Below are 17,192 nucleotides of genomic sequence, written 5' to 3' on the forward strand. Positions count from 1 at the left end.
TGGAGGGATATAAACTCTACCAGAACATTATTAATCTATACCCTTCTTTGATCCATGAGTTTTCCTGTAGTTAAGCTTAGTTAACCTTGGGCTTATCAGACATTGCTGAGAAATGTCTTGCTTGCCCAGGGAATTTGGGATTTTCCAGTGTACCATTAGAGTTAGGGCAGTCAGGGTAAAGCATTTTGGTATTGTTGGGGACAGACTGACCGTTCTTCTGGGTAGGACCGTTCTTCTGGGTAGGGCCGTTTAAAATTGTAGTAGTGGGAAAAAGACAAAGGCAGTTTCTATTAACATGAGATTCTTGAAGATATTAAAAAATAAGCTGATTTAGAAGGGCTCACCCCTAGTCAAAGGAAGTTCATTTTCTGGACTGGATATGCATGTCTTTTTTTACATGGCAATCTTTCTTCAATGGTGAATCTTAGAGGAAACTAGGCCTTTGAACTTTCTTCAGAAAATGGATATTTTGCCTCTTTCTTAGAGAGTCATAACTAGGGTGAGGTAATCAGGGCTTTGCCCCATAACCATCCCTGCCCCCATCCAAAAAATAAGAAAGTATACATTTTTAACACAGGAACTTTGACAAGATGGAAAGTAAAGAACGTCTCTCTAATATTAAAGAAGGGAAAGGGACCCACATGTGCAAAAAAGTTTGAGGCAGCCCTTTTCATAGTGGCTAGAAGCTGGAAATTGAAAGGATGCCCATCAATTGGAGAATGGCTGAATAAATTGTGGTATATGAATGTTATAGAATATTATTGTTCTGTAAGAAATGACCAACAGGATGATTTCAGAAAGGCCTCTGGAGAGACTTACATGAACTGATGCTGAGTGAAATGAGCAGGACCAGAAGATCATTATATACTTCAACAACAATACTACGCAATAATCAATTGTCATGGAAGTGGCTATCTTCAACAATGAGAGGATCCAAATCAGTTCCAACTGATCAGTAATGAACAGAAAGAGCTATACCCAGTGAAAGAACACTGGGAAATGAGTATGGACCACAACATAGCATTTATACTCTTTCTGTTCTTGTTTGCTTGCATTTTTTTCCAGGTTATTTTTACTGAATTCTTTCTAAATCTGATTTCTCTTGTGCAGCAAGATAACTGTAGAAATGTGTGTGTGTGTGTATTGTATTTAACATATACTTTAACATGTTTAACATGTATGGGACTACCTGCCATCTAGGGGAGGGGATGGAAGGAAGGAGGGGAAAAGTTGAAACAGAAGTTTTTGCAAGGGTCAATGTTGAAAAATTATCCATGTATATGTTTTGTCAATAAAAAGCTATAATGGAAATAAAATAACATAAAATACCCAATACATAGGGAAAAAAAAGAATATCCCTCTAGCAGCCCAACAAAATTTATTTTAATTACTTCTTGTATTATGTTCAAATGGTTGATTTGAGTCCTCATATTCTGTTCAGTTGTGATTTTCTTGCTCTGCCAAACATACTAGTTATATCTCTGCCTAAACTCCATTACTTCAACATAGTATCTCTGAAGGGTTCTTTTATTTTCTTCTTCTTAACTTCCTTTTCTTCACCATCAAGTATTAGAAAGAATGCTGAAAGGATAAGTTTTAGGAAAGTACTCTTAGGCATTTGTGATTTCCATTTCTAGAAGGGCCAAAGCAGTGAGATCATAATCCATGAAAGCATCAGAGACAAATTGTGATTCTAAGGGACTTTCTGGCAGCAGTCAGAAGTTTGACTACCACTTCTAATTTAAAAATAGCCTTACTTATAGTTTCTATTTACATGTGGCTCAGTTTATTATTAATGACTATTTACATCAAATGGAGCTTCGTATCTTCATTAAGAAGCCATATATACATATGGGCTATCCTAATGAAATTCTTTTGGAAATTTTATTCTGTGATGGAAAAAAACCACACTTGGAATACGATAATAATAATTTTTAGGCTTTTATTTCCTGCCAAGTGTCAGAAGATTTGTCTCTATTTTTTAACAGTTTGTAGCATACTGCTTCCAAAATATTTGTGATTTTATACCAAATGTCTTAAATAGTAAATAGTCTTAAATTGTAATTTAAAAATGTGTATATTTAAAAATTGAACTGAACTGGTTATGTTAAAATTTTGTAACAATAAATTTATTGCAGCGCGAGCCTTTTATTCTTTGCCAAGTTTCCACTTACAGCTGCTTTTTCCTGGCAAGATTTAAACCCTGTCAATAGAAGTCTGTAATGCAAATACTGATTCAGCCTTAATAAGGATATAAATTGTGCTGCTATATTGAGGAAATGAGAAAGGACACATTAAAAGGTAATTATTGTGATACATTCATCCTCTTTGCTCAAGTCAAATTTCAAAATACACAGCATTTAAGATGACATAAAAGAAGACAAAAGAAATTTTGTAATTTCCAAATTTAAAAATTTTAAAGTTCAATGATCAGAAAACCACATTTCCCTCAGAATTCTTCAGAAATGAGCTAAATAATTTTGTTGTATAAATTTAATTTTTATTGTCTAATTATATTTTCTTTATATTAGGAAAACATGTGTAAACACTCACTATAAATTGGATGTACCACAAAAATAAAGGTTGATAAAGATTTTGTTATTTTCCTTGAGCTTGGAGATTCTAAATCTTGTTAACAAGATATTCATTTTGTATATCTATGTGCATTTATTTTATTGGAGAAAGAAAAAATTACATTTGTATTCTTTTTGATACATATTTCTAAAAATGTTCAACTATTTTTATCTGATACCTTTTAAATATATTTCATTAACATGTTTTTTCTTACTTTGCCTACATTTCCCATTAAATTTCATGCTTCCCCTTTCAGAGCGTCTCCTCTCTCCCCCTACTTATGAAAAGGAATCATATAGGGAAAAAATGCAGTCCAGCAAAATTAATCAACACATCAACCTAGTTCAATATTAAATAATTATTTATTAATTAATTATTTACAGACTGTAAGACAAATGTTCTACTATGGATCTTTAAAAAAAAACAACTTTTTTTTTTATATTGAGGGCACAGAAAAAAAAAAAAAATAAGTGATTAGCCTGGTATTATACAGATGATAACAAAATTTTTTTCTAGCCTCTGGGTACTTTCTTGACCATTTCAGCAAATCCATAATTTCACTATTATGGGTACAGAATGGTGGTCCCCATCTTTGGTATAGAATGCAACCCATAGGTTCCTTTTCTTCCTGTGTGTTCTTGTCCATATCCCATTGAATTTCTAAGGGGAGTTACCCAGTCTGTTTTTGCCTTTCTTTTTATCCTTAGTGCTTAGTACATATGCCAGGCAGAAAGAATATTCTTAATAATAAATATTTGTTTACTGACTCACTTTCTCTAGATCTTTTTACTTTTCTGTAATACGAAGGCAGTCAGTATTTAGACTATCCATTTGATATCTCTCTCTTCTGCTTTGTGATTAGATAAGTGTCTTTTCCTATAATATATTTCCTCAGTGGTTTCCCTTCCACCACTTTTTAAATATGAGTCAGCCCTGGAAAATTGCTGTAATCTTTTTGGGGTTACCTTATTATATCTCTTGATTTCCCACTAGACCCCTTGCAACTTTGAATCAAAGAATATTTTTATTTCTTTAAAAATATGCCTTCTGCTAAAATGCTCTGGGTGCATATTCAGTCAGCTATAACCATTTCAAAATGAACTGCCACATTTCAATTGAAAATAATCCTCCTACCTTCCCACGAGCACTTCCTTGATCTCCTTTAGTCATTTTTTCTCCTTGTCACTGTGCTGACATTCCCAATCTTCCTGAGTCAAGAGGACCTAATAAGATTAATTGGCTGTCCACTTGCATTTCACGTGAGTCCTGTTCCATTCATTCTGAATGTGTCAGTGATATGAAGAATACACCTGGGTATTTACCTCAGTTTATCAAATGAATGACAATAGAGTCTTAGTAAAAATATCATGGTTTGAGCCAGCCTTGCAAATGGAGCTGCCAAAATATTTTTCAGTCATTTAGGGAGTTTGAATTGGTAGAATATTGTCTAAGTAGAGGAAACATATCTACTAAGTCCCCTTGCTCCATTACAAACAAACAAACAGTGTACTGGGTTGGGCACCTTGGGAGAAGCAACCAACCTTCTTCTCCAGTTAAAAGCCTTTATCATTGCAGATCATTTTTATAAAGTAGCCAGGTACAAGGGTGGATAGAGTGTTGGGCCTAGAATCAGGAAGCTTCATCTTTCAGAGTTCAAAACTGCCCCACAAAACAGTTTACTTAAAAGCTATGTAACTCTGGGCAAATTGTTCCTCATCTGTAAAATGAACTGAAAAAGGAAATGGCCCACCACTCCAGTATCTTTGCCAAGAAAACCCTAAAATGGGGTCATGAAGAATTGGATATAACTGAAATGACAAAATACACACACACACACACAATTGTTTTCAGAGCATGTCTGATCATTTAGTAATTGAATTTAAAAAAATTATATTTTATGTTATATTTTCTGAGGGAAGAAGTAGAAAAAATATTTTGGGGAATGACAAAATATAATTTTAAAAAGTGAATATAATAACTAAGTGATCATCTCTTATTCCTACTTACTTTCATTCTGTTGGGAATTGATGAAAGAATACTCCAGTTAGTCAACCAACAGGTATTTATTAAGTGGTTTCTTAGTGCCACACACTGGATTAAATTCTGGGGATTTAGATTCCAAAGCAAGTCTGTAGCTCTTTTGCAACTTAAAGTTTCAGATAGTTATAAGGCACTAAGAGGTTAAATTACTTGTCCAGGGTCACAAAGCCAGTGTGTATCAGAATTAGGGTTTGATCACAGCGCTTCCTAGTTCTGTGGCCAATTTTCTTTCTTCCTTCCTTCCTTTCTTTTCTTTCTTTCTTTCTTTTTTTTTTTGCTTTTTATTTACAAATTATATACATGGGTAATTTTTCAGCAATGACAATTGCAAAACCTTTTGTTCCAATTTTTCCCCTCCTTCCTCCCACCCCCTCCCCCAGATGGCAGGTTGACCAATACATGTTAATTATGCTAAAGTATAAGTCAAATACAATATATGTATACATGCCCATATAGTTATTTTGCTGTACAAAAAGAATCGGACTTTGAAATAGTGTAAAATTAACCTGTGAAGGAAATCAGAAATGCAGGCGGACAAAAATAGAGGGATTGGGAATTCTATGTAGTGGTTCATAGTCATCTCCCAGAGTTCTTTCCCTGGGTGTAGCTGGTTCAGTTCATTACTGCTCTATTGGAACTGATTTGGTTCATCTCATTGCTGGAGATGGCCACAGCCATAAGAATTGATCATCATATAGTATTATTGTTGAAGTATATAATGATCTCCTGGTCCTGCTCATTTCACTCAACATCAGTTCATGTAAGTTTCTCTAGGCCTTTCTGAAATCCTCCTGCTGATCATTTCTTACAGAACAACAATATTCCATAATATTCATATACCACAATTTATTCAGCCATTTTCCAATTGATGGGCATCCATTCAGTTTCCAGTTTCTGGCCACTACAAAGAAGGCTGCTGTGGCCAATTTTCTATACTATATTATACTAGACTATTAGATTTCCTGTCTATAAAACAATGTGTGGAATATCTGCAAAATGTACCTAAATCCAAGGTGGGTTTTTTTTTAGGAAAATCATTGGCAACTAGGGGAAAAGCTTCAGGTAATAGTAATATTTGAGTTGAACTTTGAAGGAAACTAGACATTGGAGGATGTGGAGGTGAAGATAGAATACAATTCAGGTCTAAAGGAGATGGATAGTGTCTTTTAAAGAACTTCACACTTCCTAGCTATGTGATCCTGGGCACAAGTCACTTAACCCCAATTGTCTCAGCAAAAAAAAAGGGGGGGCAGCAAATGTTGGGATTTGGCACCAAATATTGGGGTTCAATCCTGTGAAGAAGTTACAATGACCTTTCTCTTTGGCAAAAGGTAGGGTTATTTATGAGAAGAGGTGAAACAGAAAATGAAGAGATAAATTAGACACCAGAAGTGGTAAGTATGAAATAGATTTGGGAGAACATATAACATATAACAATGGAAAAAACAAGTTCCTTAATGGAACTCACAGTTAACGAGAAGAAAGGGAATATTCTCTGAGATGGGAGTACTCTACTTCCTATGTTCTCTTTCTTTGCAGCATCACATTATTTCACCGTTTTCTTCAAATCAGTGCTGTCAAACTCATTTTTAAACAAGAGCCACTACCTAGTGCATGGGAATCCATGTGGGGACATACTGATTTAGAAAACCACATATTAATAATATTTGTGTTTTATTGTATTTTTATTAAATGTTTTCAAATTCTATTTTAATCTGGTTTGGGCCATGTTCTGAAGTGTTGAGGGTTGTTTGACACTTCTGCTCCAAATTATCTGAGCACCATCCTTTTAGAATTTTCCTCTGGGTCATGCTCTCCTAAACTGAGTTAAATTCATGTTAATGAGTTTTTGTATGGTTATTTGAAATAAGGTGACACTTTTGGAGCCAATGATTTGACTGCAGACAATGGGGATTTCTATAATTCTGGCATCATAAGGAGAATAGAATGGTTAGTAGGACTTTTCATAATCTTTCCACATTACAAAGATAGATGGATAAAGGTAGGGCTTGCCATTCTATGATGGTGATAAACAGCTCTCCTTAATTTGATTTTTGATCAATGGAAATTCTCATGAGAGCCTGTCATCTTAATTTGATCAGATCTTTATTGCAGATTTAACTCCTGTGAGCAAATTTGCCATAGATAGAGAAAAAGCTCTGATTCAGCCATGTAGGTCCTTGGCTATTGTAGGAGTTGGATTTAGTTTGATTTCTTTCTTAAGCACTCTTTGCATTGTCACATTGGAACCTCCACAAAGAGTTTGCATTAATCTGATCACTTGGACAAAAATATACATACTAAGGCTAATGACAGTTGTAAAGAATAATAAAGAATAAAGTCCCCCTGATATAGTGGATCGAAGGTAAGAAGTGGTAGGTCTAGTCTCTACTTTGTTAATAACTGCTTATATGATCTTGGACCTACCCTTTTCTGACTCTAGGACTTAGTTATCTATAACAACTGCATGGTGATAGGTAATCATTAAATGAACCTTCTAGCTCTAAATTATTGTTGATGATTTTCCATTTTTGAAGAGTATGAATGAAATAATCAGATAATGTTTTGTGCATGAATTGGATTTAAATGAGGCAGAGTTACACAAAGTTATCAGCCTTACTTTCTCTTCAAAAGCATTGAAGTCCAGTGACAACGCAAAAATCAGAATGACCCAGGATCCATTTTGCCTTTAGTGAAATAGATCTTGAGATACACTCAGCACTTAAAGAACTTTTTTGTAGATTTAAGGCATAAAAATCATGTGTTATGTAAGGAATTATGGACACCTACTGAAATGTTATTTATTAGATTCTTTAGATGTTCATAAAAAAGTGTGTGGAGAATAATCTGAGTGATATCTCCTTTTTATTTTAGAGAAGGAAAATTATTTAATACATTCAAAAACCCACAATAAAGAGGAGACTTAAGTATACAAGTTTAAACATATTTGATTCCAGCTTTAGATACTTCCATTAAAGCATGCTGGGTTTCATTTGTTGTTCTCCCTAGGTAGCGTGGATTTCAAAGACCTCATTTTAAGATGCTTTGATCCAGTTTGCTTTTATATGATATCAGCTTGAAAATTCTCTCCTAACCATTGTTTGTTTTGCTTTCTGTAATTCATTATTGGTCTTAGGTGCAGTATTATTTTGAAGAAATCTTGCAAATTGATTCTATTGTCTCAAGAGATCTGATGGTCAGCATTCATGGTAGAAATAAGATTCTGAGAATGGGTTGCACCCATTTCCAAGCTTTTGTCCTGTGCCATGTTGAGGTTTGGAGGGAAGAGTAGAGGAGAAAGAGAGGAGCAAAAAGGAGAGGAGGGGGATATAGGGGAGGGGTAGGGGAGAGAGAGAGAGGGAGAGGTGGGGAAAGGGAGAGAGAGAGAGAGAGAGAGAGAGAGAGAGAGAGAGAGAGAGAGAGAATGAGAATTAAGTATATATATTTTTCTACTGTGGCAGTAATTTGGTTAAACCTGTATTCTTTGTGATAGAGTATAAACGTGATTGATTGATACACATGGGGAGAATGGAAATGAAAGCATTATCAGAGCCAGGACTACTGCAAGTAAAGCCTTATAAATATAGATGTATGTGCTTCATAAAGCAATAGGTCTGATGGGATTATTTTCCAAGACTCCCATTGACTACAAAATGAAGTGACAAGTCAAGTGGCCTCAGTGGTTTGTCTCAGTTTAACACCCTTATTCTAACTCAGAACAAATTCTATAGTATACTAGTCTGAGTTTGGGATACAAAGAATGGGATGATTTGGTCCAAGTGACTGTTGTTTGTCCTTAATTCAAGGCCCTCAGTGACCTGATTACTTTTCTCTTAGAATATTTCTTTCCTCATTCCTTTTACCAAACCAAGAGTATACACACATGTATATATGCACACATATGTGTGTACTTGTGTACATACATGTATGTATGTACATTACATATTTTATATATATGTATATATACACATACATACCTTTACAGAAATGTGTATATGTTGTGTTTGAGGTTCAGTACCAAATGATGAGACTGAGGAGAGCAATTGGCACAATGATCTTTCTTTTTGGCAAAAGGTAAGGTTATTTATAAGTGTTTAAGGACAAAATGAAGAGTTGAATTAGACACTAGAAGTGATAAATATGAAATACATTTAGGAGAGCATATAACAATTAACAATGGAAAAGACAAGTTCCCTAGTGGAATTCACAATTAACCAGGAGGAAGGGAATACTCCATGAGGTGGGAGTACACTGTTGATTGACATTTTAGTTAAATCCATAGAGGAATTTAGCACCTTTCAAGAATTAGTTAGGTATAAAGAGAAAGATACCACAAAGCAGAGTGCTGTGGCAGGCTAACTCATAAAGCATTCACCAAAGATGGCTTAGGCCGTGGACCGATTTATAAGGGAAATTTAACCTCAGGGGTTTGTCATCATAGCTTGGCTTTCTTTTGGGTACAATAAGGTTGTGTTACTATAAGACCTCTTCAGGGAATGAGCCTGTAAGTTTGAGCTTTTCCCCAACGGTGCCTTCCTTCTTATCTCAGGGTAGTTGTTGCCATGCTATGCCATGTCATGCAAGTAGAGTGATCAATATTTTAGAGTTTCCCTGCCCACTAACCAGGATTTCATTACACATGCAATACACACACACAAATTATATATATATAATTTTTTTTCCTATGAAAAATAAGGGGCAGCTATAGCACAGGGGATAGAGTGCCAGCCTGGAGTCAGGAAAGGCTCATTTTTCTAGGTTCAAATCCTCCCAAACTGACCAGCTTTTTGACTTTGGGTAAGTTTGTCTCAGTTTTCTCATCTATACGATGAGCTGGAGAAAAAAAATCAAACCACCCCTGTATCTTTGCCTAGGAAACCCCAAATGGGGTCACAAAGAGTTGGATAAAACTGAAAAGCAACTGAACAAATATACACATCTAAATGTCCCAAAAGTCTTAGTGCAATTTTAATTAATGTTCAATTTAAATTAGATAAATTATTTTAAATAGCTTAAAATACATGTTTTAATAGCTTAAAACTGCATTAAGAATTTTGCGATAACTCTGGTATATACAAATTCATAGCTTTAAGATTTACGAAGATCTTTTAGCCAAAATTTGAAATAGGTAGTGCAAATAGTTTTATTTCTACTTTACAAGTGAGGAAATTGAAACTTGGAGAAGTTAAACACCCAGGTTTCAGACCAAGGCCATGTTGCCACTCCAAATTCAACCATCAAGGCCAAGTTCAAATTTCCTATTTCTCACCCTCATCTCAGGTACTCTTCTTACTTTATCCCCTGAATTATCCTTCCCACTCTTACCCCAACAGAGTGGAATTTAGAAAAGTTTTGATCAGGTCTCTTTTTGTTGTTGTTTCTCCACCCTGTGCAATCATTGCACCATTGACTGGTTGCATTTATTTTGATTGCAGCATCCAAGAAATGCGGACAGGCCGGAGGCTTTGTCAGTCCGATTCTCACCATGATGCTGTCCTGGCAGCCTTAAATCAGCAAAGAAGTGATGGTGTTCTCTGTGATGTCACCCTCATAGCTGAAGAGCAGAAATTCCACGCCCACAAGGCTGTCCTAGCAGCATGCAGTGATTATTTCCGAGTAAGTAGAAATGAGTTTGTTTTTTCTCTTCCCTCCTTCCTTCCTGCTTTCCCTCCTTCCTTCCTCCCTCCCTCCTCCTTCTCTTCTTTCCTCCTTCCTTCTTCCCTCCCTTCATCTCTCCTTTCCTTCCTTCCTTCCTTCCTTCCTTCCTTCCTTCCTTCTTCCTTCCTTCCTTCCTTTCTTCCCTCCCTTCCTCCCTCCCTCCCTCCCTTCCTCCTTTCTTCCTTGCTTCTTTCCTTCCCTCCTTCTCTCCTTCCCTTCCTCCTTCCATCTCTCCCTCCCTCCCTCCTACACCTAGTAATTCAAGTGTCTGAAGCTGGATTTGAGCTTGGGACCCCCTGATTGCATGCTCTATCCATGGCACCACGTAGCTGCTGCTTCATTGTACTTTTTGATAAAAGAATTGATAAAAGAAATGCAGAACGATGTTCTGCTAGTACCATTTAAGGACAAGTCCCAAGGGACTTCTGTGACTCTCTAAGTGATGGAACCTTTTCAAGGTGAACTAGAGCCTGGGATCAGTCTAAAAGCCATCTCAGGCTGCACTAGAATTTTTCTGGATTTGTTTTGGTGTTGGATAGATCTCATTCAACACTGAGGATGGGATAAAATACTGTTTCTCACTAATCTTTGACTTTTTACCTCATATCATGAGTAAATAAGGCTTTGTCATTCAGTTAAAAAAAGTGACACTTATTTGATTTTCTGGACTTTTTTTGGTCTGAATCTCTGATTTTATTAGTGTAGGGAACTCCCAATGAGGAAACCATCTTCAGTGCTGCAGACTTGCCAGTTACCTGCATCTTGGAACCCATAGAAATTTACTTGGTATAGTAAGAGGTTTAAGAAACTTGGATATGCACATATGAGCCTGTCTCCTTATCTCCCCTCCCTACCTTCCTCCTTTGTATATGTGTATATAGTTCTATTTGCCATGGGTATTGTCATTTGTATTAGACTGAACAATATTTGTCCGTGTCCATAGGTTTCTTCATAATAGCTTAACACAGTTAGATAGCTCTTTTTTCTCATCTTGTACCTGAGAAGTGGGAGATGAATATGTTGATAATTTTGCCAACCTAGAAATCAAAACACATGTTGAGAATTAACTTGTCACATTTCTTAGTTCAGATGAACTCTTCACACTCTGTACTTTGCAATTATGACCATTTCTGAAATATGACATACTTCTTTGTCTTTCAGGCCAGCTTTCCCTTATCTGTTAGCATGTTATCAGAATTGAAAACTTGTCAATTGGCCTTGCTCTTAACTAAATTCTTTATTGATATAAATAAGATCTTTATTTATTGAAATATAGCAGGAACCTGGACCAAAGGATGACTTCCCGATCCCAGGAAATTTGGTTGTAGGAGGCTGAACCCTGATTTAGACTAAAAGGTTGAAAAAGACCATTGTCCTGTAGAGTATGAACCAAAGGAGGTGGAACTAAGAAATAAGAAGAGGAAGGGAAGACTCACACCTTTTCAGAATGACTCTTAATATTTTCTTTAGACTATTGTAGCTTTTCAGAGAAATTGGACCCACCTATGTCTTAAAAGGATGTACAGTACTTTTCAGATTGCAAGTTTTTCACCTGGATTCATGAACTTATTTGTAAAAATATACACACATGCAATTATATTTCACAATAATTATTTCCTTCACATTTTATTTTATGTATTTAAAAACATTCTCATAAGGACTTCACCAGACTGATAGTGAGCCCCAATATACAGAAAAAGGGTTAAGAACTTTTGCCCCAGGGCAAATTAAGAATTTTTTTTTAATAGTCCAAGCTAGGACTTGCTTTCATTGATGAAAACATGATTTGTATCTCTGTAGCTGAAAGATCTTTAATAAATCTTTAATTACAAGGCTAGTTCAAGGTTTTTGGTCATCCCTCATACTTATTCTTCTGAGTTTGGGTCAGTTTTAGTCGCTTTAAATCCCTTCTTTTAGACTGTTGAATTCTGGTTCACTCCCTAATGTATCAAATTGCAATAAATATTCATTTGGTATAAAACATTGTGAAACAAGATGAATAGATGGGTCTTGCTCTTGAAAAGTTTTCAATATATAACATACATGGGATGGGTATGTGTGTGTGTATATATGTGTAGGTATGTATAGAATCATCGATACCTTCTTCCTTTCATGGGAGAGAGTATGTTTTAACACTTGCAGTTTGGGGCACTCTATAGTCTAGATCAGGGGTCCTCAAATTACGGCCCATGGGCCAGATGCAGCAGCTGAGGACATCTATCCCCTCACCCAGGGCTATGAAATTTCTTTATTTAAAGGCCCACAAAACAAAGTTTTTGTTTTTACTATAGTCTGGCTCTCCAACACTCGGAGGGACAGTGAATTGGCTCCCTATTTAAAAAGTTTAAGGACCCTTGGTAGATGTTAGTTACTTACCTTTTTGCTGTTTCTCTCATGCTCATTTAGCACTGCAAGTGCTAACCAGGTACCATAGGATGAGACCATACTCTGCTCCTTATCCCTCCTTGAGATTTGCTGTGCCTTTACTACTCTAGTTTGTCTTTCTCCCTCACTGAGGAACTATCCTCTATATTTGAAATTTATACTTTACTGAGGAACAATTATTCTGGGGAGAGAGTGAAGGGAAGTACCAACATGATGCTAATATTGAACAAGCAGTTTTATTCCCACATCCTAAAAAGGAATGCTAAACAAGGAAAATTTATAGAATGAATATGATCTGTTAAGAGGCTAATAATATTCAAGCTTCATTAGGACACATAAATAATTGCTTATTAGCTATTATAAATTTTACCAAGTATAACTCAATCAATGCTAAATTATTTCACACATACATACACATTATATATCTAATAATATTCAGGCTTCATTGAGACACATAAATAGTTGCTTGTTAGCTATTATAAATTTTAACAATTATAACCCAATCAATACTAAATTATTTCATACACACACATATGGATGCCCACATATATGATCTGCTAAGAGGCAAATAAAATTTAAGCTTCATTGGGACATGAATAAATAGCTGCTTATTAGTTATTATAAATTTTACCAAGTGTAATCCAATCACTGCTAAAATATTTCACACACACACACACACACACATACATATATATATATAGATATAGATATATCCACATATATATGTGTGTATGTATTTATATATATTTTATGTGTATTCTATGTCTATATCTATATGCATATATGTGAATATATGTAGATATGTTTATATAGGCTCACATATGTGTACATATATTTATATGTGTATGTCTATAATATATGTATATGTACGCATATAAGTGCATATCCATATGTAGATATGTTTATAGATGTCCATGTATGTGTGTATATTTATATATTTATATCTATGTATAAATGTATATATATGTATGTGTATATAGATGTGTTTATATATGCATATATTTCTCCTTAAATTAAAACATTATCCTACTTTATTCCAAAAATTGGGGTAATATTTGTTTTTAAATAAAAAGAAATAATAATTCACATTTGCATAATACTTAAAAAGATACAAAGTTGCCTACACACAGTAGTATCCCATTCAAAGCTCGCAACAATCTCATGAGGTAACAGTTCAAAATATTTTATCCCCTTTTTGTAAATGAGAAAATTGAGACACAGAAAGTCTCAAGGTCAAGGTTTCTAAGTAGGAGAGATCAGAGTTAAACCTAATTCTTCTAACTTCAAATTTAGGGCCTTTCTCATAATATCCCAGAAGACGGCAACAACATTGTCAGTAACAAGAAATGTAAATGGGACTCATAGGCTTATAATGTATTTCCACTGCTTTTAAGGAGCAAGTAGAAATAATAGATAATTGTTTCCCAGAAATTACTATGTGCACATTTGTCCAGAGCTTCATAACAGAGTAGTGGAAGAGCTCACACCTCAATCAGCTTTCATGTGAATGACCTCTTTGTCTATAATATTGCCCTCACATACATACATATACATATATGTACATATGTATATGTATATATATATAATGTGTATTTTGTATATATAAGGATAATTATCAGTTTGCATAATTAGCAATTGATCTTCTTAAAAATTATCACAATTTGAAGGAAGCTATGCAATCATTGAATAATTATCATCTTGAAAATGTGCTCACTTCCAGTATCTTCCTTTTTCCTATCAAAGCCTCAAGAGCACAGTAAAAGAATGGTTGTTTTTGTTAGTGTGTGTATATATAGATAAATCGCCTTTCATTGTTAAAAAGCATGACATTCATTATTTTCCATCAAAGCTGTCCATATGGTTTGGCTGTGGCTAATGACTTTGCCCGTGGCATTCAGAGGCTAATGTTGAGTCTTCAGTTCTGTGACTGCTTTGTCTAAAAGAGTGTACTGTGTTCACAGGGAGTTTTCATCATTGCCAGTTATTGCATGTTAATCCTGAATTCTCTCATTTCTGTGATGACTATTATCTGCGAGAGAGACAGAAAAAAAAAAGCACATCTTAATTTGTCAAATTAATCTATAATTTGGGAAAGGTGTCAGGATATCATCTTTGAATGAAGCATTTTGACCATTATGTTCAGTGGTTAATGTGCACTTTTGCTCCAAATGAAACTATTTTTGATGTGTCACATTCAAAGCTTTTATTGTGTTTTACCACCCACCAGTTATTTGAAGCCTGGTATCTATTAGGAATCAAAGATAACAGACTGATAATAAGGATATTTTAATTAGCTTTTAAGGTAATATATGAAATCCTTTCATGAGAAAAATTCAGAAGTTTTAGAAAGACTTAAGGGAAAACAGATATATGAGCATGCCTTTAAAATATTTGTATAATTTATTCTTTGGGTTTTATCATAGTTACAATGGTAAAGGAAACATTTATCTAGAATGTAGTTGTCTTCTGTGGCACTTTGATAGAATTTTAATGATGAATATTTCTAGGCAGTAGCAATATAAGAAAGGCACAAATGGAGTTTCAGTAGGACATTTTTATTCCTTACTCTTTTTTTTTTCCTTGTGATGATAAATCTATTTGGTTTTATGTTTCTGTGGAACATTTACTTTCAATGAGATTTCCCTGTTAAGCTCACCAACATTTGAGTCTAGATTTCTCTCATTTAAAAAAAATCCAGTAGAGAAGTTATTACAATTTCAAGAACAAATATACCCTGATAATAATTTTCTTAAAGCTTAACAGTGACAAAAAAGAGTGAATCACATAGTTACCAGGAGAGTGTAGATAGCTCAGTGATGGTGTATGTCACTAAATAATTATAGCAACTGCCATCATTGCAATTTTGATAGATTGTTAACTCAGACTCACCTGTATTTTTCCTAGTAACCCTGGAAACATTTTATATCACCACTGTAGTTGAGTTAAATAACAATAACATCTTCCAATTTAATCAGCTGAAAATATACATAAAAATATTGCACATTTCATGTAGAAAATTCAAAGTTGTTTCCCCCCTCCATTTCCTCTAAGAAAAGGGGATAGTAATTTTATGTCTCAGAGCTATTGAATAGGTTATAAAAATAATGGAAGTAGATAGAATTTTTGAGAGGGGGTGAAACTACCTAACACATAATATGGCTTCCTTCCCCACTTGAGGAAAAAAATGCCATCCATGCATTTATTTGTTGAGCAAACATTTGAATAATTACTGGGTATAGATGCTATTAGATACAGTACCTGCTCTAAAGAACTTTACAGTTTAGGAGGTAAAATATATACAAAAATATCTATATCACAAAATGAGATGCAATTAAATTCTGTCTTAGACAATCTTTGCTTAATTGAAGTCATAATGAGCCAAATTGTCTTCTCTTCTTAGACAACTTCTTATTAATAAGTTAAACATTTAAGGAAATAGTTCTATATTGCTCAGCTATAAGCAGTGTACATGGTTTACCTATGATATTACTGTTCATGCATTAAAAAGTTATTTAACATTGGCAATATCTTTGTATCCAAGGTTTTTTTTTTTTTAAATAATGGGGACATATTTTGTTTTCTCTTGCTAGTCCTATTCATAGACAGCTACTTTTCATAGTAATGATGAGATTTAGATTTGGGGTACCCAAATGAAATTAGGGTTTCTGGTGGTCAGGGAGTTAAATAAGGTCTAAATGAGGTCTGGTTATGGGGCAAGGGTAGGGAGTTCTGGGATTCCCTTCTGGTAGTGCAAGAGTCCCCTGTAAAGGAATTTATAGACCTGAAAACCTAGATTTAATAAATCTCTTTTATTAAGGGATTGAAAGTAAAGTTCAAGTCTGTTTAAGGAAATAGGTGAGAGTAAAGAGAAGGGGCACTGAGAACAGTATTCTAGTGGGCAGAGAGTCCTTGGGGTGCCAGGCATAAGACTGGCATGTTTGGACTCTCTGCAAAGAGAGGATTTTAGTTTGGCTCTTTTTATAATGAGACATTTAGCTAAAGGGGCCTGTGAGTGGAGTCCCAAGTTGGCTCAGATCCGATGGGGTTGTGAGAGCCCAAGTTGGCTCGATCTGGTGGGGGCTGGGACAAGCGTGGATCTCCTATTGGAATTCAAAGGGATGTTTTTGACCAGGATTTGTGAATCAAAGGTGCAGGCTTCCTGAACTGATAATGCATCAGCCAGAAGGGACTGGGAGTAATCTCAAGCAGAAAGGATCACAAATCAGTTTCTTAAAAGTACCACACCCACTTCAGTAAGTTATGTAGTTTGGACCCATAGAAAAAAGCAAAGTATTCACAAGGGAATAAAATATAGAGCAATTAACTATTTTATATGACATTTTGAGGTTTGAAAAGGATTTTATAACAGCTCCATGGGATAGAGAATACATTTACTTTTTTAAGCTTTTTATTTTCAAAACATATGCATGGATAATTTTTCAACATTGACCCTTGCAAAACCTTGTATTCCAAATGTTCCTCTCTTTCCCTCCACTCCCTCCTCTAGATGGCAAGTAATCTAATAGATGTTATAC

General features: G+C 34.9%; 1 protein-coding gene across 1 annotated transcript in view; it reads left to right on the forward strand.

Moving 5' to 3' along the window:
* KLHL32 (kelch like family member 32) overlaps window positions 1-17,192 on the forward strand; it is a 310,357-nt gene that overhangs the window by 98,022 nt on the left and 195,143 nt on the right. Inside the window, exon 3 of the mRNA XM_051996720.1 lies at window positions 10,050-10,230. Coding sequence (XP_051852680.1) covers window positions 10,050-10,230 — 181 coding nt within the window. The remainder of the gene's footprint in view (window positions 1-10,049; window positions 10,231-17,192) is intronic.

The sequence above is a fragment of the Antechinus flavipes genome, chromosome 4, assembly GCF_016432865.1.
Source record: "Antechinus flavipes isolate AdamAnt ecotype Samford, QLD, Australia chromosome 4, AdamAnt_v2, whole genome shotgun sequence".
Classification (NCBI taxonomy): domain Eukaryota; kingdom Metazoa; phylum Chordata; class Mammalia; order Dasyuromorphia; family Dasyuridae; genus Antechinus; species Antechinus flavipes.